This window comes from Poromitra crassiceps, assembly GCF_964638095.1.
Source record: "Poromitra crassiceps genome assembly, chromosome: 19".
In the NCBI taxonomy this organism is placed as follows: domain Eukaryota; kingdom Metazoa; phylum Chordata; class Actinopteri; order Beryciformes; family Melamphaidae; genus Poromitra; species Poromitra crassiceps.
In genome coordinates, this window is record NC_139646.1 from 400,667 (window position 1) to 420,841 (window position 20,175).

A 20,175-nucleotide genomic window follows, 5' to 3' on the forward strand; every position below is an offset into this window, starting at 1 on the left:
TGTCATTTTGTAATTTAATGTACAGTATGTTGAATATTTCCTGAAACAAAAAAACTATTCAAAAGAACAATGAAGTGATATGCACAAAACAAAAGATTACTGTAATTAAAATAACTGAATCACAACAATTTTGAGCATCCTTAAAAATGGATAAAAAAAAATATTATTCTCAAGCATTGCAACCTGTTTGCCAGGTTTTAGTTAGCTGAGAGTCCAAGCTACAGACTCATGTGATGCTGTATAAAATAGTTTCTGGAAAATGGAAAGGAGAAAAAAGAAATCAAAGAAATATTGGAGAAAGAAATATGGAAATGTAAAGGCCGATTTACAATACCGTAAAACTGTACTGTATGTGTAAATACCATTTCAAAACAATAGGTTAGAAAAAATAAAATAAAAACAATTACTACAAGTGCCATTTCTTATTTAAGGTACTCAAACATGCTATTCACATTCCCCTTCGTTGCATTTTCTCTCCAAGTTGTACAGTATGCAGGCTGCCAATTTTGTTGTTGGAAAAAAGCATCCGCTAAAAAAAGATGCAGTCTATATTACATAGAAGTCTAACCAAAACTACCATAACAAGCTTGGTGCAACGGTTATGCTTGTATTAGTCAAACTGTAGAATGTCCACATGCATATGCACTGTGCTGTACTGGACTGCTAAGGAAAAAGAAAAGAAGTGAACAGACAAATATTATTATGAGCAATGCAGCTGCCTCATGTAGTACTGTAGCATATCCAGTTATTTTAGATAAAAAAAAGATAAATCAAAACTGAGAATACAAATATTTCACAGTTATATAAAAAAATTATACTGAACTGTTATTATATATTTCTCTCTACTAGATTCTACTCATTAAATCAGTTAAACTTACACACAGACTTATTCCCCTCTTCTCCACTCCTTGTCACCCCACACCAAAATTATGCAAATAGCAGACCGCATGTTCCTTCCCTTTCTTGGCCTAAATCAGCAGGCCAATCAAAAACATACAAGACTAAATTACACCATGACAAGACTAAATACAAAGTGATGACAGTTAACTTATAGCATATCATGCCATACACTGGATATTGGAAAAAGTAGGGGGGGGGGGGGGGGGCGAGAGAGAGAGTCAAAAATCAGGGGGGGGGGGGCGAGAGAGAGAGTCAAAAATCACTTATTCCACCTAAAGTTCCTGGCAGTTCCCTTGTCGCGCTTTACAACCTACTGCATACCATTGTTGATATATTTTGTTCGACACATGCGCGTCAATGTATGTGTAGATGTAGATGTGGCAACTGGCAAGGATATCTGGGTTACGTTCAATAAGCTTAAAAGTGCCAGAATGTTTTTTGTGTGTTTTTGCTGACTTGTAAAGTTCAAAGCAACGTCGTGATACCAAGGGTTTCAATTTGAAAAGTCATCACTCCAGTTTAGAACTAGTAAACGTAACAAAGCTAGAACCAACACGTCAATGGCGCGGATTTGTCAGTGTTTAGAAGTCCAAATAACAGAATACTGTACACATCCCTCCGGCATCACAGCCTCTAATAATCGACACAATCTCAGCCACTTTCTCCCCGATCTCACCTAGCCCCCGGGCCAAGGAGATAGCGAAAAGTCGCATCCGAGTAGGCTGGTAGACCTAAAGTCTATAGATCCTAAAAAAGTCTGGACTATAATGTACAAGACCACACCACACAGGCCACAGACGATGGGTTTCCTCTATGCACACTGTACCAAGGCCACTTGCTCCTATATCACACGCTCTTGCTTTAAAAGCACACACTTGACAAAATCACTTCACACATCTGGGGATCTTGGACGTAGCTTGAGCGGAACGGACCTGCATAGAATATTCCAAAAATAAATCTGAATCACCGTAGTCAAATGCATACTCAAGTTTTATCTTTCCTACATAACCAAAATAACTACAATTTACTGCACATCGTTTGTTTCTATACCATCAGACAGTACAAGGCAGAAAGTATCCACCCGATAACTTGTACTGCTATTTACAGTAGCACTACTGTACTTCAAGGTTGTCATAGAGACTATCAGCATAGCATATTTACTCTGTCCTCAGTGTTGCCTGGTAACAATATCAGTGGGACAGCCACTCACACCACACCATCTTTTTCTTTTGAACCAAACTTCACGGAAAATGTTTGTGGTGTTGATCTGTCGAACGCTGACACAGTCATCCACAATCAGACTTGTGCTTCCTTTGTGTGGCCCACATGTACACAACTTCTGTGCTTCAGTTAGTACAATGGATCCTTAGCTTAACAATCATTCAGGATGCTACTTTGGCAGAGGACAGATATGACACAAACACACACACCCTTGGACAAGTTACAACAAAGTTATTCCTGTGTAACTTCTCAACCTCGATTTAAAAAAAATGAAAGAGGAAAAAAACGGACAAAATGGAACAAAACAGATGAAAATTGGACCATACGTTCCCATGTTGCACAAAAACACGTTCTAATAGTTCACTATAAAGCGTGCGCTCTTTCAGTGCCATACCTGAAATGTGTTTATCATTTCAATGGGACAACAGAAACAGTATAGTAATAATGTGCATACTGTTTTGGCAAGGCTACAGTAGTCTGTCATGAAATTAATCAGTTCAAACTACAGTATATTGGGTTTACAATGTAAATGTAACCACAACTATTTAGTCCACCACCCATTTTTACAAAAGTCAGCATAAGAAAGGTAGTGAAAAATAGTGTGACATTTACTTGAGTGTGTCTTCTGTCTGCCTGACGGGACAAACGATATATAAATCTAGAACAAAATTTTGCTTCACCCACTTTTCATAAGGTCCACTAATAGAACTATTTCCCCACAATAATCAATGAAGTGTTTTTCTTTTCGATAAGAAACTAGGAACGGGTGAGTTTAGAGGACCAAGCATGCAGACAGTCTTCAGATAGCCATTTGATCTCCCTTGGTCCTTTATGGTTCTCTTCAGACGTCGCCAGTCTGTGTCTGTATGTATAAGTACGCGTGTACAGACACACACAGACACACACACTGGAGACGGATGTCCTCCCTACCTCCTCTTGAGCGAGAACGCCACCTAACTTCACTGGGAAACCTAAGGAGGCAGGAACTGGAATATGGCTCTCCACCCCCATGTTACTCTTCCTCCTCTTCCTCCTCGTCGTCGTCCTCGTCGTGGCAGTGAGTGATCTCCTGGGGCGTCTGGGGGAACAGGTTGGGGGGTTTGATCTCGCTGATGGAGCGGGTCAGCTGGTTGCGCTTGCACTCGTAGTCCTTGCAGTCACTGCACTGGGTGCGGTTGCGGGTGGCCAGCGGCGACTCTGTGTCGATGTCCACGTGGGCGTGTTCCACCGTCGACTCGTGGGGCATCTGGGGGAGAAGGAATGGAGAGAGCGAGACGAGAAGACAGGAGGATGAGATAAGAGAGGGGGCACCAGCAAAAGAAATATCCGAGTGGTTCAAGTATTATTATAAGTATTCCGAAGAGTCGTTCCACTTTGATACTGGTATGGAATATTGGGCTCCCACTAGGGTGGAGAAGGATATTTGAGGATTTCTCCTTGTAAAAAAAAATGTCAGAAATTACAGTGTCACATGTCTCTAATATTTTTAGGCCAATAACTCTAGACTGAGGGCGCATCCACACCTACATTGTTTGGTTCAGTTGAATCGCACTAGAGTTGATCTTCCCCCTCGGTGCGGTTCGTTTGGGGAGGTGTGAGTGCAGCAACAAAGGCAGAACCAAACAAGCGGACCGAGACCTGTTGAAAGAGGTGGTCTCGGGGCGGTTCCAAACGAACTCCAGTACAGTTCGTTTGTGGCGTGAACGTGATCCGAACTTGAGCCGACCCAAATGCAGGAAGACTCGTGTGTTTTTGGATTAAAAAGCCAGAGCACTGTGTGTAATAGGCTGAGGACCTGGGACCTTTGGTGATCGATGAAACGTCTGGATTCTTTTGGGGGGTATTTTTTGCATCATTGCATTCGTCAGCAGACCAATTTAATTATCATTAGGACATTTATTATTATTTTATTCTTTTCAGGCAGTCATATGCATATCATTATAGTAGCCGCCCTACTGTAGGCAGAAGTTGTGAGGCTTTTGTTTTCTTTTTTACCAAATTACCGGAGCCAAATTACCGCTTGTTAATGACACATATCAGCTGGACTCTTGCCTTCTGGGTCTCAGTCTTCGATTGACAGGTGCTATAGCATGCTTGGCACATGGACATGTCGCTTGGGATCTTGTGGATACAGAGCAAGTGGAATGACAGCAATCGGTTCAGATTTGGGGATTGCAGAGTGGTCTAATGACAGACAGGTGTGTTCAGATTCAGTCAGAACTCCAGCGTGCTCACTGCATGTTGGGTGGGGGGGGGGGGGGGGGCAAACAAAGTAGGTTACAACATTGCCCAACGCACAAAAAAATCTCTGGGAATTTATATTTTCCATCCTTAGGTGGCGTTCACACCAAACGCACTTTTTTCAGTAAGAAAGCTATGGAAATCATGTTGAGAGTGCTTCCATTGTGCACAAAACACAGTGCACGGAGCGTTTTTTTTTGTGCTTCGTTTTGTTTCCCCCTGCAGTCGCGTGCGGTACAGTTTAGGACACAACGACCACACGGACGGTAGCCAGCTGGTTTTGTTTGTTTGATGTTGTTGACTGTCGACATGAAAGCCAGATTATTGACAATTCTGGGAGCAGCGGAGGTTGAGGATCTGGGAGGAGAAGAGGTAGGACGAGTGAAAAGACGAGCAGCACGCTTTTCCTCCAAATGTTCAACTTTTTTCAGCTTAAAAACGCCAAAAAAACTAGATGCCACCAGCGTTTAAACGCGTTCCTTGAAAGAGGAGCACGTTTAGCGCGTCCTTACATAGAGAATGAATTGCAGAAAGACGATGGCAGCTCAAATGAGCGCGTTGTGTGTGAACGCCACCTTAGACTACCAGTTTCCTGGTCAATCTGGGAGGGTTGGCAGCCCTATTTGAACCAGCTAGAAAACAAAACAATGTACCATTTTTGCGTCTGGTCCAAAACGAGGAACCGGACTAGGCATGTGTGAAAACGCCTTGACATCTAATGAACTAGACTTTGGCTCAGTCACCTTTTGATGGCTAATTAACTTTATATTTATTGGGTAAAAGCAGTACATCAGACTGGTCCTTGGTATCAGACTGGTCCTTGGTATATCAGCCATTTGAATGGGTAAAGCCAGTGAAGAAGTGAGTGTGATCATCTGTGAGGGTCATTCAGCTCACTCACCAGTACATGTGCAGCTCTGAAGAGGTAGCTGAAGGGATAGTAAAGCAGGTTGATGAAGGAGGCTGCGTACAAGTCGGCGTAACGCATCACTTGGGAGGCGAACAGGGTCTGCCTGGAGCCGCTGCGGAAAAGGCTACCCATCATACCGTAGCACATGTCCATGTCATGCGTGACTTTCTGAAGGAGAGACGGGAGCAGAGAAGACACTGGTTAGCCTGCTGAGGGCATTTGATGAAGATATTTGGTCTATTGAACTCCAACTAAGCCGAGGCTGAACTTGACCAAAACGTATGATTTCATTTGAGTAGAAAGGCCGAGCAGCAGTTAGTCATGCTGTTTTGAATTTTAGAATGAAACATCTCGGCTTTTTAAGTGTTCATCCATGTTTCCGTCCTCTGTACAAAACAAGTGTTTCAAAACCATGCCAAAAACAGTCATTTATTCTTATATTTATATCCCTATATCAGCAATCAGCTGATATTTACGGTTTGATTTCTGAAATATGTTTTACTAACCCCAACCATCATATATCATATCATATCATATCATATCATATCTTCTACAACAGCATGAGTGAATACTGGATTCTGATTGGCTAGCAACAGTGGTAAATACGCCAACAATCTACAGTTCGGCTCCAACCGCAGTATCACTCCGCTCCCTGATGCTGACTCCGCTCCCTGTGCTGACTCCGCCCACTGTTAGCCTGTCAGTCTGCAAATCTTTAACAAGGAAATGTCCGATCTGTAACAAGGAAATGTCCGATTTCGTAGTAACGTTTGATTTACTGGGTGGATTGAGTTTTGAGCAGTGGTTAGATGAAGATGAAGGTGAAGTGAACAAAGAATGACATGGTGAAATTGGGGAGAGAGAACTGGCTGAGCTTGAGTTGTCACGAGTTCGGACTAGCGGGAGGTCGGACTAGCGGGAGGTCGGACTAGCGCCCGGACCCCGAACCTGGGACTGTCAAACAAACAAACGCCCTCTGCCGTCACCAGATATCAACACACCACCACCAAAACGGGCTGCTTTAGATAACTGTTTAAATAACTGTACTTTTACAGGCAATGTATCAATAACTGTGAATCCCGTTAAGGAATAGGTTAGTTGTTTTTTGGCTCAAAGGCAACTAAATGTTTAGTGCAATCATTGATCTTGTGTATGGAACTATATTCTGTGGCGGAAGGATAAATGTATTCTGAAACCAGTAATGATTGTAAATAATGAATTGGATGTTACAATTGTGTATTTTTTATATTATTTGGTAGCTGTTGTAGAAAACAAATTTACCACTCGAGGTCGGGGTTTGTGGCCACATTTACCACTGGTACAGGGTTTATAGCACTCGGCTTCGCCTCGTGCCACAACCCTGTACCAGTGGTAAATGTGCCCACAACCCCCTCCCTCTCGTGGTAAATTTGTTAAATTTATTCTTCTATTTATATCCCTATACCTATCAGCTGATATTTACGGATTGATTTCTGAAATATGTTTACTAACCCCAACCATCATATATCATATCATATCATATCATATCATATCCAGTAGCTGCTGGGGGTTGATATGGTTGTTGATTAATATCACAGAGATTTCTGGCTTTCAAAAATCACTTTCCAGCCCCATACTCTGTTTTGAAAATGATAATTTAATACAATATGACTTTCAAGAATTGGGCAGGTTTTCTGAATACAGTTGGTGGATCTCTGGATTATTGTCAATAATTAGACCAGAATCTATCTGGGGCAAAGGACATCAACTGTACCAAAGAAACTTCAAAGAGGGAGTTGGAAGACCAGGATAGGAGATAACCAGGCCAACATGAAAACTGGGACTTTAAAAAAACTCCTGGACAAGTCCCCTCTTATGCAGTTGCCATAGAAACAGGTGTTTAAGGCTGTAGTACCTTGACTCGTCTCTGGATAGCGCTGATGTCTGGCCTCTCGTTGCTGCTGCTGTCTAGGTGCCTGGGGAAGGGAAGGCCAGGGGGAAAGACCATGAGAACAAGTGGGGGGAGAAGAAGAGATATTGACACGTGCTGAAAGTTAATGTGTCGTCACGACAGGAAGCTGTGCCAGGCTATAAATAAGCCTCTGTAAAGCCAGTTATCAGGCCAACCCTTTAGACTTGACCCCGCTGCCCCCGGTGGTCTCTCTCAAACACACAAACACGTGCATGCAAACAGGCGGCCACATGCTGATGTTGCAGAGAGCAAAGGGCGGGAGGTTATGAGGAGAGAGAGGTGGGATATGGTCAAATCAAAGTAGGCTAAAGGTTCTGATACTTACTTGTACAACTCTGCTAAGAAAATGTCCAGACCCTGAAGTTCCTCGAACAACGCTGTAAAAGAGAACACGGTGAGTCACCTTCCCCCCACCCATGTGCATGATGCTTTATTAGTGTGTGTGTGTGTGTGTGTGTGTGTGTGTGTGTGTGTGTGTGTGCGCGTGTGTGTGTGTGCGTGCGTGTGTGTGTGTGTGTGTGTGTGTGTGTGTGTGTGTGTGTGTGCGCGCGTGTGTGTGTGTGCGTGCGTGCGTGCATGTGTGTGCATATACAGCATTGTGCAAAGGTCTATAGCACATGTAAAAAAAAAAATCTGTAAAGCAAATGTGCTTTCAAAAATAACAAAATGAAAAATTTCCAAATATCAAAAAGTGTGCCAACAGTCTGACACACTAATGCAGAAAACAAATGAACATCTAAGACAGCATTTATTGACACACACACGCGCACACATTTACTAATATACTGAAAGAGCACATGAAGCGGGTCTCAGAGAGGGTCGGCGACGTATCGGACTGAGAACAGATATTGCCTGAGATGAAAGAGGGTTGAGAGGCGGGCCACAGCGTGTCGATGATTTGATTTGACAGTTCTGTGAACTGGAGTTGGCATTAGCCAATCCTGGCGTGTTCCGCCCACAAATCGAGCGTGTTCTGGCGCGAGCCGAGGAACAGGCCGTCTCCGCGCATACTGCTGTTTGAAAGCCGAGGCAAATGTGCTGCCTCCCGGCTTGGAATGTCCAAGGTGCCGGGGTAAGACCCGCGGACGTTAACTTTATTCCTGGAATGCGAGTTTAACGAGTCAGTTACATGTCCTATGCATTCTACATTAAATTAAGATATTACCGTTTGTTTTATTTTGTATGTTACATACTTATTGACCAAGTATATTAACATTTATGGGCTTAGAAAAGCCTGCCCATGTAGGCACTAGGCAGCCATCTTGCCTGCAGAATTTTCTCCTCGAAATGAAGATTGATTGACAGCTGCCATGTCATGATATGATTGGTGGAAATGGGGTGAGAAATTAATTTGATAGTACTTCGTTACGTCACCATACTGTACATTACAGTTATGAATGAAATCCTGAAAAATGTACTTTTGATGTGACAAAGTGTGAAAAACTAAAGAAATTCGATTTTTGTGATTCTTTTTTTTGCATACATTATTAGATAGGTGCACTGAATACCCAGGTATGTCAACTAAAAAATAAAATAAAATACATTTTGGGGTTCAGCTCGTCTTGAAATTGCATGTTTTTCTGGAAATTGCTGATTTGACATTGCTGCTACTTTTCTAGGTCAGCTCTGTCTGGAAAAAGATTTGTTCAGTCTGAGTGGGATGAATACGCAGACAGGTGTGAATGTGTGCACACATTCACAGCGACCTGCCCGTCCGTGTGAATGTGTGTTCTGATTTGGACCTCTGCAGCATGCCGTAGTCATTCACACATACCTGACGCAGACGTGTGTGAATGTGTGTGTGGGACATTACAGCCACAGCGACTATTGGCACATTCCATTTGTTTCGGGAACTAGGAATATGCCAGTTGAGTGACGTCACAAACGGGTTGACCGCGTTCCAGTAAAGCAGTCGGGAAACCAGCCACGGTTAGCTGTAGCCAGGCTAGCCATTGTTAGCAATAACAGGTGATAACGCATTACACGGTATTTTGCGTATACAAACACCATAGCAAGTGCTAATAAACTGTATTTACTACAACTTTCACTGCTGTTGAATTGCGAAGCTGCCATCTTGGATTTTGAGGTTGGTGCTGGTGAGGCTCCCCCGAGATCGGGGTAGGAAATCCGAGGTCAGGTGACGTCACAGGGGAGTGTTCCCGTCTTTGACCTGGGAAATTCCTAGTCCCAATACAAATGGAATACACCATATGTGTGCAAGTTTATCTCTGTGTGGTGTGTGTGTGTGTGTGTGTGTGTGTGTGTGTGTGTGTGCGCGCGCGTGCGTGTTTCTGTATCCAGCCTCACAGCTCTTGTCGGTCCAGACGTGCAGCTCCTGGGCCAGCTCAGGTATAACCAAGAAGGTCCTCCAGCCTTGCCGTTTCTTGGACTTGAGGATGTCTCCGAAGATATGGTCCCCGATGTAGACTATGTCTTTACCCTTGGCCGCCAGCAAGTCGCACACTATGTCTGAAGAACCTGAGGGACAAGGAGATACAGGACAACACATAGGCACAGGTGGTCAATATAGGCTGCGGATGTGTGTGTTAAGTGGTTTGTCTAATAAGTAAGAGATACAACCTTATTCATCCCAACCATTGTAGACAGCTGAATGATAATGAATGAAGCAGAATAGACGAGGCATCAGTCTCACCTCCAGAGTAGACGATGCCATGCTGCAGAGGGCCTGTGTAGGTTCCTATCTTTAAGCGCCCTGTTATCTGAAAGGGAGAGACAATGCATGTGACTTTTAAGGAGAGCTACAGTAAGGGGAGTGTCCTTGGCACAATAAACAAAGTCAAGTCAAGTTTATTTGTATAGTTCTAATTCACAAGGATGTCTCAGAGGGCTTCACAGAGAATATGTCTAGCTAAATCTAGCTGACAACAATAACAATTACAGTAATAATAACAACATGATTAAACAATCATATGATAGAGAGAGACAGGGGGAGGGGATGTGGGGGAGGAGAGAGCAGGGGAAGGGGGGAAGAGGAGAGAGAGCAGAACAGGTTCTTCTGTGTCGGTGTCTGTCTGAGTATGGGTAACTCTTCAGTACATGGTGGTGTATGTTTCCTGGTGTATGGTGTATCAGAGCTGTAGGTTGTGTTTACGCTCACCGTGTCCACTTGTCTGAGCACTGTGCCCTCACCAAAGAACAGAGGCTTCCTGGCATCCACGAGGATCAGGTCAAAGTACGACTTCCACGGCCGGTGGGGTGTGCCATGCTGTAGTGGGTGTACACACACACACACACACACACACACAGACACAAACAAACAGGCATGCACCGACACACATGAAAATATATGCATTCAGCTGCAAATTCAGCACATCTCAAAGTACAAGCAAATAGGGCAAAAGGGTGTCTTACCTTTGGGCCATGGGAGAAGTCAAACAGGTAGGTCATGATTTTCTGGAAGAAAATAACAGACGGTTATTCAAATCAGCAACGGTTATAGATTTTGATGGTAGGATTATAGGTAAACCCTTAGGAGTCTTGGGCTGTTTTGCTATACTGGGGCCTGTACTACAAAGCAAGATTAGTGGTTTAGCGAGGTAACTTCAGGTTTAAACCTGGTTTAGCCGTACTACAAAGCAAGTTAACTTCTTACCGACATATATTTCCATAGCAACTTATGCTTCACACTTAACCTGGTCCGCAGCAGGTTAAGTTGCAAGGATAAGATTAGACCTTAGATACACCGCCCACGAACCAATCGAATCAGCAGTTTGGAAAAATGGCCAACCCCTTTCTGGACGAGTTTCCCATCTAGGAAGGAGCACGAATTGTAATGTTGAATGAGTAATGTTAATCAATGTTAATGTTAATATTAAAGCCTTGCACTTGTTGGCTATTTTAATTAGGCTAAGCCCTATACCACTTTGGAATATGTTTTTATATATTCATTTTTGTGCTCTCAAGTAGCCTAGATACGTTGTTTGATCCCGCTGATCGATTGCAGCTGAATAGTGAGTGGAGAAATATCACTAAACTACATCTAAGCAATTTAATATGGGATCACCTGCACACAGGCGATCCCATATTAAGATGATTCATATCTAGGCTACTCCTGCATTTTGCAGCTGCAAGTGTTGCTTTTGGCCTGTATGATGTGATTGAACTTCATATTTCCAGTATCATTATATGAAATATGGAGATATGCGACTCTGCTGACAATATATGTGACCACAAAATAGGCTATTTTTTATAAATGAAATCTATGCCCGCACATACCGTGTCGTTCAGAAGCCTCTTTTAATTTTATTATCATTCTTTTTTTTATTGATAGCCTATAGGAATTATTCAATCAGTGCGACTAAACATGACATCATTATTATTCGTTGAGCCTAAATGGTCTACGGATTTTGGACTGAGACATTAGGCTACACATTGCTTCCACTCGCAGTTTATTGAGAGGGTGAATTCAGCTGCTGTAGGATACGTGGAGGCAGAAACCGCTCTTCAAATAAATGACTGATGTGAATAAAAGTGGTCACTTTAGACAGTCATTCGGGAACAGACTAAAAATATCCAATGCGGATTTTGATTCTGACATAGTAGTCGATGGCTTTGATGAATGAGGAAATAGGCGTGTCTGGCGCTGTAAAAGCTACGGTTCTGAGCTGAGCGGTCCATATTGCATTGTGATTGGCTAGTTGTTAAAAACCACGCCTCTTTTGCGGGCACGAGCTCGTGTGCACGGGCATTTTCATGTGCACGCGCAGTCAACTTGATTAGAAAAACCTGGTTCGAGTTAACGACTGGCAAACGAGGTTCGTAGTACAAGTTAACTACAATCGAGCAGATCTGGTTTAGACAAACCAGATCAAGGGACAGATCCTGGATCTTCTTATCCAACATTCGTAGTACAGGCTACTGGTCATTTTGGCTAAATATACCTGAAAGAACAGCCACAGACTTCTGCAGCCTTTTGCACCAGCTGAACGTAATTAAGTTAGGGTGTAAGGTCCACACTAACTGCTACGATCAAACTAGTTAGTTTGACACTAAAGTTGCGTCTTTGTTTAGTTGCACCACGGAGACGTAAGGTACATCTTAACTAGTCCTTAAACCCCACACTAGCCAAAATAGTGTCGCAGAAAATGACGTGTACACTATCTGTGACCAATCAGTGAAAAGCACAGTGAAATCGATGTTTAATACCGTTGCCAAATTAAGCTGTATGAAAACTCGCTGACTTGATTTCATGTTGCATCAACAACACTACCCAAATAATAATGAATTATGCAGAATATAAACAGTGGGGCTGATAGTCTCTGAGACCTGTTGCCCACCGCAAATTAGTGCATTCATATTTCATGAACACTAACCAAATGAGAAGGTTAAGAGTAACGTTCGTTAGACTGTTAACGTTTATCTGTGGTGAGAGCAAATTCTTAATGCAATTAACCGACTAACGGTTAGTCATTAACAGCCCTACTAAGAAGTGACGTTGTTATTGAAATAAATGCAGGGCGATCTTTTAACACTCTGTGTAGCTGAGCCTTTACGGTTACAAAACCTTGACGTTTTTAAACTGCGGTTAATAGTCACATCGGCTACTTTGAATGAAACACCACTGTGTTTCGAGCTAATACAGCTGTCAGTGCTGTCAGAGTCTAGTGCAATTTGTAAGTAATGGATCTGCAGTTTACTCAAGAAATCTGCCAATAGCCATCTTATAAGCTACAAACCACTGCCATAGTTATTACCCCCCAATAGCAGCATGGACACTATATACTCACATCAGTGTATTTGTAGTCACTGTTGGTTGCCAGGAAAACCTTCGCTACTTCATTCATTCGGCTGAGGAGAAGAGGTAGCTTTCCCTGCATGGAGGAAAATAGACAACAGGATGAGATTCTGAGATTTGAAGCATCCCTACAGGCCCTTTCAAGGAGTAAATCATGTGTGTGTGGGTGTGTGTGTGTGTGTGTGTGTGTGTGTGTGTGTGTGTGTGTGTACCAACAGCTAGAACAGACCATTTCACAGCTGGGCTACAGGTGTAAACTTCTAGTTTTCATATTTGGTAGCCTAGGTCATGTCCATAAGCTGGTTGTGAGAGGCCTTCAGATGGCTGGTCTCCCAAAGAGAAGGGCCAAGCAGTTAGTGAGATATTGTTCAATATCTACTATTATCGGCAGCCGCTCAATATGGAGGAGGCGCTGCTTTTTGTACCCATGAAGTGGATACTGACCGTTATCTTGCATTACAGTATAACTGTATATATCAACCTGCCATGTTATCATCCTGTGTGTTTCTTATGTGTATGCATTATTGTGTTTGCCGTCTGGGCACTCATGTAACTGACTGACTCACAGCAATTGACTGCACTATTACTGTTTATGTCCTTTGCATACTTGTATTTATGTGGACATAAATAAATATTTCAAATGTGTGTGTGTGTGTGTGTGTGTGTGTGTGTGTGTGTGTGTGTGTGTGTGTGTGTGCGTGTGCGTTCTAATCTAGACCAAAGTACACCTGTAATGTCCCGATGGATTGTAAGATTGAAGTACTTACATCTCTCACTACATACTTCTCCAGGTTCTCAACAGTCTTCTCCTTCAGAGTGCCCTGCAACACACGGATGGGAAAAGTCAGATTAAAAAGTGAAAATCTCGACTCAAATGAATTGCATCGGCTTCTTACGTCAGAAGCATCCATACAAGGCATTCCATGCATTCTGTGGCAGGTCAGTAACAAGATGTTCAGCACATTGCATTATTTATTTTATGATGAACAAGTGTTGCAATTTTACTTTTTTGGTGTAGCCACCTTCCATCAACCTGCCTTATCTACTTCACATAGTGATTTCCTACATTTCCCAGAATTCCATTAGTTAAGCCCCAGAAAGCTGGTGTGAACTTGTTGCTTTTATCAGTGGGTTGGTTATACATGGAGGTGGAGAGAGCAATAGCAATTGATTATCCTGTGAATTAAGAGTTAAGGCTGTTACACACCAAGAGCGATGCAAATATACGGCACGAAATTGCGATGCGAGTTTTGACCCACCTGTCAATCACAGCCACAGATGTGTACACGTCGGAAGCGAATTTCAGAAAAATCGACCGTGGTCCGAAAAAATAAACACCGCAATAATGCTCAGCGAAACTTCGCCGTTGGTATGCACGGTTGCATTGACTGATATAGGTTCGGAAAATATTATTGACGTGCGAATTAATCGCATGAAAAAAACGCTCCCGATGTGTAAGGACCTTTAAAGCCCGTGTACTCTATACATATCTATCTGTATTGCAATAATGCAATGTCTTGTAGCTGCATTGGATTCTGGTCTACCATAAAACTTCAATGAATAGCCCCGGCTTATATTTGCTTCAATCACTGATTGACCTCAACCGACCTATATTTGGGACGTGCGTCTATATGGGACGGGCGTTTAATTCCTTTCACACAAAATTCTTGCCCAGCAAAGATTAGAAATATTATCAAATTGTTTATTTATGTTATGTGGCAGGCTAGTGGACCCAGGCACAGACACTGACAGGCTGGATGGAGGCCTGCAGGCAAGCCAACAGAGATTATTCAAGGTTAGGATCAGGATAACACAGGATAACGGCCTGTCGGTTATGTCGTGGCTAGGTTGTGGATGATGTCCTATGTGGCCAGGTCGCCGATGATGTCATACAGTTCTAGACTGGTGGCCAGGTCACTACTATACAGTGATGTCATATATCACCAATGATGTAATAAATCACAGATGATGTCACAGACACTGATGAGGCCTGGTGGCCGACCTGGCCACTAACGTCATAATATTGATGTCACAATGATGTCAATGTGGGGAAGCATAATATCCTACGTTCACACTCGAGCTTGATGTCACCAGTAATGTCACTCAAGCAATTGTGATGTCATCAGTGATGTCAAAAAAATCACTGATGATGTCATACCTGTTGAGGTTCAAGGTTATTAGTCAATAGACATAGAGCATCGACGGTGTCTTGTTTATATTTATTAGTATTACGGCGTGGCCACTAGGGTCCGAGGTGTCTATAAGAGGGTCTGTCCCTATGTTCCCACGAAAGAAAGTGGCCAGGTCGCTGATGATGTCATACAGTTCTAGACAGCTCAGCCTGGTGGACAGGTCACTACTATAGTGACTCACCGATGACATCATAATTGCTCGGTGTGACATGATCGGCAAACTGGCCATTTTTTCTTTGTTTCTTTACAGAGTACCGCAGGGATGACATATTTTTGTAGGCTTAACCAGAAATCGCCGCCATTTTGGTTCATCAGGGAAAAAGTCTATGGTGGGTTCAGCAGGATAATCTTCAAGAACGTTAACTCATTGAGTGCCAATGACGTCGATCGACGTCAAAGTAAATAGTGACGTAGAGTGCCAATGACGTCGATCGACGTCAAATGCGTTTTTTGACGGTGGGACGTGGATCAAAGCCTCCTGCATCTCCTGTACAAATATTGTAGCTATTGAAGGTGTATAACCTATTTTACGGACTCATTAGGTGGCGACAGTGCTCTCCAGATTAGAGAAAGGTCAGGAAAACAGCAGGAAAAAGCCCCGTGATGAAAGAGAAACTGCTCATGCTGCAGCCAGAGCCATATAGATTGCTCTGGCTGGAGCTGACGTTGGCTGCGAACAGCAGTCAATCCGCGCCCACAACTGAGCCTCTCTGTCTCTGCTGTATAGTTTCTCCACACGATTAGCCGCCAGAAAAGCAGCACCCGACGCCGAAGGGCCAAACCATTCTCAGCAGTCCGGTTTGGCTTTTCCGTGTTGCGCTGGGAGCCGGCGCACAAAAACGGAGCACTCCGAAAATAGACGCTGGGTGCGTGAGGCTGTGTGTTAGTGTGGGGAGGAGTTTGCAGCTGAGGGGGGGAGAGGGGGGTGGGGCACGCAGGGCACCACACAACTACACCACGTCACTACATCAGAAAATATTAGCTTCAGACTCAGTGAATGTGCTTGAAATGCTTAATTTCACAAAAGGCGGAATATCTCAGCTTCTAATTTGAAACGCCTGTTTTTGCTCAAAACAACCTATCTTCTCCGGCTCATAACTAAAGAACGGAAAATGGTATCAATAAACTTTTTTTTGCTGATGATACAATAGAGTCTCCCCGTTCTTTGTGCATGTTCGGTGTTTACATAGTAATATCACACAATATTCTGTGGGCCTCGAGAAATCACTGAAAACGCTCTGAAACTCTGGCACTGGGAGCGTCCGTTCTCCAAAAGTGGCTGGCACTCAATGAGTTAATCACTTTTATGCCTTTTGAAGTGTTTTCTGAAAAACAAGTTTAAAAAAAAACGCATTTACGTTGCAAAAGTCATAAAAGTTATTCACATTTGTGAAGCTTATCCTGCTGAACCCAAATTTGCATTCCCATAAACTTTTGTTAACCACAGACCTTATTTTATACATTTGAGTGAAATCCCCATTCTAAAACCCCCTTCACTTTTCCTCTTACGAACCCGGAAGCATACTTCTAGACTCATTCCTGTGGTTCTCTATTGGTTTCTTTCTTTCGATGCCTGCCCCCTAGTGGCCACACCGTAAAAACGGTTTAAAACGACCGACTCATTCCTGATCGCACATCACAGCTGCAAATCGGCTGGACGAATGGAGATACCACACAGAGTGAAGCATCCTCATCTAAATAATCATCCACCACTCGCTGGGAGAGCTGGCAGCAGGCGGCTGGGCCAGCCAGCCCCAGGACACGCTGTCGTCCCGAGGGAGAGAACCGACTGCAGCGGCTCTACTGACATCGTGAAGCGCATCTTTTTCTGAAATGCGTTTTACAACGAGCCAATGACATATCGTTTGCATCTCCATTAAGCTGAGACCACTGATGCTTTTAAAGGACCACCGAGACGTTGATAGTAGCAGGCTGGTAGCAGGGCATAGCTACCATGGACATAGCAGGCATAGCTACCATGGACATAGCAGGCATAGCTACCATGGACATAGCAGGCATAGCTACCATGGACATAGCAGGCATAGCTACCATGGACATGGCAGGCATAGCTACCATGGACATGGGGATCTCAGGGCATTCATTCACGTTCATGGCCGTCATGAAATTCCCACCGTGCTTGCAGTGAGCACAAGGCAGTGTTGAAGTGTTGAGGTGGTCAGCGGGAGCTGGTGTTGAACTGACCAAAGTAGTCCACGGTGGGTTTGTTGGTGTACAGCTTCTTGCTCAGGTACTCCTGGTGTTCTTGCTGCTCACCTGCCAGCTGCACGTTGGACTGGTCCATCCGAGTCCTCCTCTCTCTCTGCAGCTCTGCTGCTCTCTTCTCGTCCTCCACCGCCTCTCTGGACAGCTTCGTGTACTGGAAGTCCCAGGCGGCGTCCACGACCCTCTCGGCTCGACGCCGTTTCTGTCTCGCGAGGCGCTGTTCTTCTCTTTCCCTGCAGATGGCGCTCAGCTGCTCGGGGCCCATCCCCCTCCACCTGTCTTTCAGCACCCTGACAGACATGTCTCTCTCCGCCGCCTCTGGACGCTCTGTCAACATGTCCGACGTCACCATATGCCACACCTCTGCCAGACTCTCCCTCTCCTCTCTCGCACGCTGCTGTCGGAGTTTCTCCGCCCGCTCTGCAGCCAGAGTCAGATTGTAGTCGCTGAGTGCGATGCGGTCCGCTCTCTTACACTCGTTCTCCAGTGCATCCAGCTCAACCGCCCTCAGGTCCTGACGCAGCAGCTCTTTGCCTGTGGACACCTCTTTATGCTTCTCCTCCGTGTACCTTTTCTTATCGGCTTCCTTCTGGGCTCGCAGTTCTCCCTCTGTCTTTTCCATTTGTGCTCTCCTCCGTTGTTCCTCTCCTACATCCTCGCCTTGGAAGATGAGCATGCTGGCAGGGCCCAGCTCAGCCTCTGGGATGGTGAGCCTGGAACCCCCCTTCAGGTCACATTTGAGATCAGCATCGCTGGAGTCTTCTACACTCTTCCAGTACCGAGTGAGATTAGTGTGCAACGCTGCTCGCAACTCTCTCTCGTCTCTCTCTTGTCGCACCAGTGCTTCGTCTTGGAGCAACCTCAGTGTATCAAACGCTTTGTCTCGTTGTCTCTCGGTGTATTGCTGGCGCTTTTTCACCAGGACCTGTTGATCTAGAGCACCGAGGTCCAGGCCCATCACACGGCTCCGGGTGTTGAATATCCGCACCCTGCGTGCCGCTTCTGCTGTCCTACGACGCTCGACGGCTGCATCTGTGGAGCAGTCTACTGCCGAATCCCCTTTGTGCATTTTGACAGTTTCTAATGAGTTGCTGACATTATATATCACTGATGATGCCATAATGATGACGCCATAATGTGGGGTGGAGTATATTCTACGTTTACGCTCCAACAATTGCGGTGTCACCAGTCATGTCACTCAAGCAATTGTGATGTCATCATCTAGAATTCTATTGACAGGATAGCCCTTTGAGATGTCGCATCTCATTTTCGAGAGGGTCCTATATCAACACAAATACAGAAAACACAAACAGATACAAAACAGCATTGCAGAATACACATCAGTGAGTAATGCCATCAGTGATGATGTCGTCAGTGATGTCACTTGAGCAATTGTGATGTCATTGGTGACGATGTCATCAGTGCTATCATCAGTGAGGATGTGTTCAGTGATGTCACTTGAGCAATTGTGATGTCATCGGTGATGTCATCACTCATGAGGCCATCAGTGATTAGAGACATCACACCATTAGCACGTTTTTAGCTGTGACCAGCAGCTCTTTAGGTCCCTCTGTCGCTTGGTCCGATTCGCATATCAATGTTGGTCCACAATGTCAATGGAGTGGATGAAATTACACTCTGATGAACATCACAATGGAGAGGATGATGTCACACTCCGACTTCATTAGTGACATCACAGTATCATACCTCCTAGGGACAGCATTAGGGAGCAGTGATGTCATCAGTGATCAGTTTTTTTTTAAACACAATTTTTAGAAAATGCTTCAAAAGTCATAAAAGTGATTTGCGTTTGTGAAGATTATCCTGCTGAACCCAAATTACCGCTCCCATAAACTTTTGTTAACCACATACCTTATTTTATGCATTTAAGTGAAATCCTCATTATAAAAACCCCACTGACTTTTCCCCGTAAGATCCCAGGAAGTCCGGGACTTCCGCCTTCCGACTACAAACATACGTCATCCCTGCGGTGCTCTATTGAGGCTGTTGCTGGTGGAGAAATTGGTATCTGTGATCTCCAAGTATGGTTGTTGCTGCAACATCACGAGTCTACAAAGAAGCTCTTGTTCTTTGATTCTGAGGGACTGACAACCAACCCTCACATTTGCCATTCATCTATTAGATGGCTGGGAGTGTGTGTGTGTGTGTGTGTGTGTGTGTGTGTGTGTGTGTGTGTGTGTGTGTGTGTGGTGGGGGGGTGTCTACTATCAAACTGCATTGGAAATACGTATCGCTACAATTTAGAGATATGTATTTCCAGTGCTGCTATAATGCAGTGCAATGCATCAATGTAGAGTCTACATCATATCACGTTGTCAGGCCAGTTAGACTGAGCCAGCCGATAGGTTAACTGTGCCTGGCTGAGCCACGTGTAACGTATAGGGCAAGCCGACTTAATATAAGTCCAGGGTGCAATAATGATAATTGGCACGGAATGTATACTTACTCTACGTATTTTGCTTACTTAGACATATTCTACTTATTTTTGCTTCTATCGCATTTACTACTGTTTATTTTATGCTATGTGTGTTCTGTGAGCGAGCTACTGTAACTTGTCCCAATTTCCCCCCGGGGATCATTAAAGTCTTTCTGATTCTGATTCTGATTCTGATTCTGATTCTGATCCACAGGAAGAGAAATACACCTCCAAAGTCAAACAACAAAATTAACCCAGAATGTCCTGGGTTCACCGAAAATCCTCCAGCGAACATTGTTCAGTAGTCAAGATTAAGAAGTGATTGTACTGGGAAGACTGAGGTTG

At 44.1% G+C, this 20,175-nt stretch overlaps 2 protein-coding genes across 3 annotated transcripts in view; both read right to left on the reverse strand.

Annotated features, from left to right (window-relative positions):
* Positions 1–20,175, reverse strand: part of nt5c2b (5'-nucleotidase, cytosolic IIb) — a 60,285-nt gene continuing 40,110 nt past the window's right edge. For both annotated transcript variants that reach the window (XM_083655988.1, XM_083655989.1), the window contains 10 exons: positions 13,746–13,799; positions 12,971–13,054; positions 10,596–10,637; positions 10,342–10,449; positions 9,877–9,943; positions 9,531–9,701; positions 7,549–7,600; positions 7,167–7,227; positions 5,264–5,440; positions 1–3,367 (listed from right to left, as the gene is read on the reverse strand). In XM_083655988.1, the coding sequence (XP_083512114.1) occupies positions 3,134–3,367; positions 5,264–5,440; positions 7,167–7,227; positions 7,549–7,600; positions 9,531–9,701; positions 9,877–9,943; positions 10,342–10,449; positions 10,596–10,637; positions 12,971–13,054; positions 13,746–13,799 (1,050 nt within the window). In that variant the 3' untranslated portion in view covers positions 1–3,133. The remainder of the gene's footprint in view (positions 3,368–5,263; positions 5,441–7,166; positions 7,228–7,548; positions 7,601–9,530; positions 9,702–9,876; positions 9,944–10,341; positions 10,450–10,595; positions 10,638–12,970; positions 13,055–13,745; positions 13,800–20,175) is intronic.
* LOC310794098 (RIB43A-like with coiled-coils protein 1) lies at positions 17,347–18,462 on the reverse strand (the record flags this gene model as incomplete). Its single annotated transcript, XM_083655990.1, has 1 exon — positions 17,347–18,462. One exon carries the CDS (start codon positions 18,460–18,462, stop codon positions 17,347–17,349), a length of 1,116 nt encoding a protein of 371 aa, XP_083512116.1.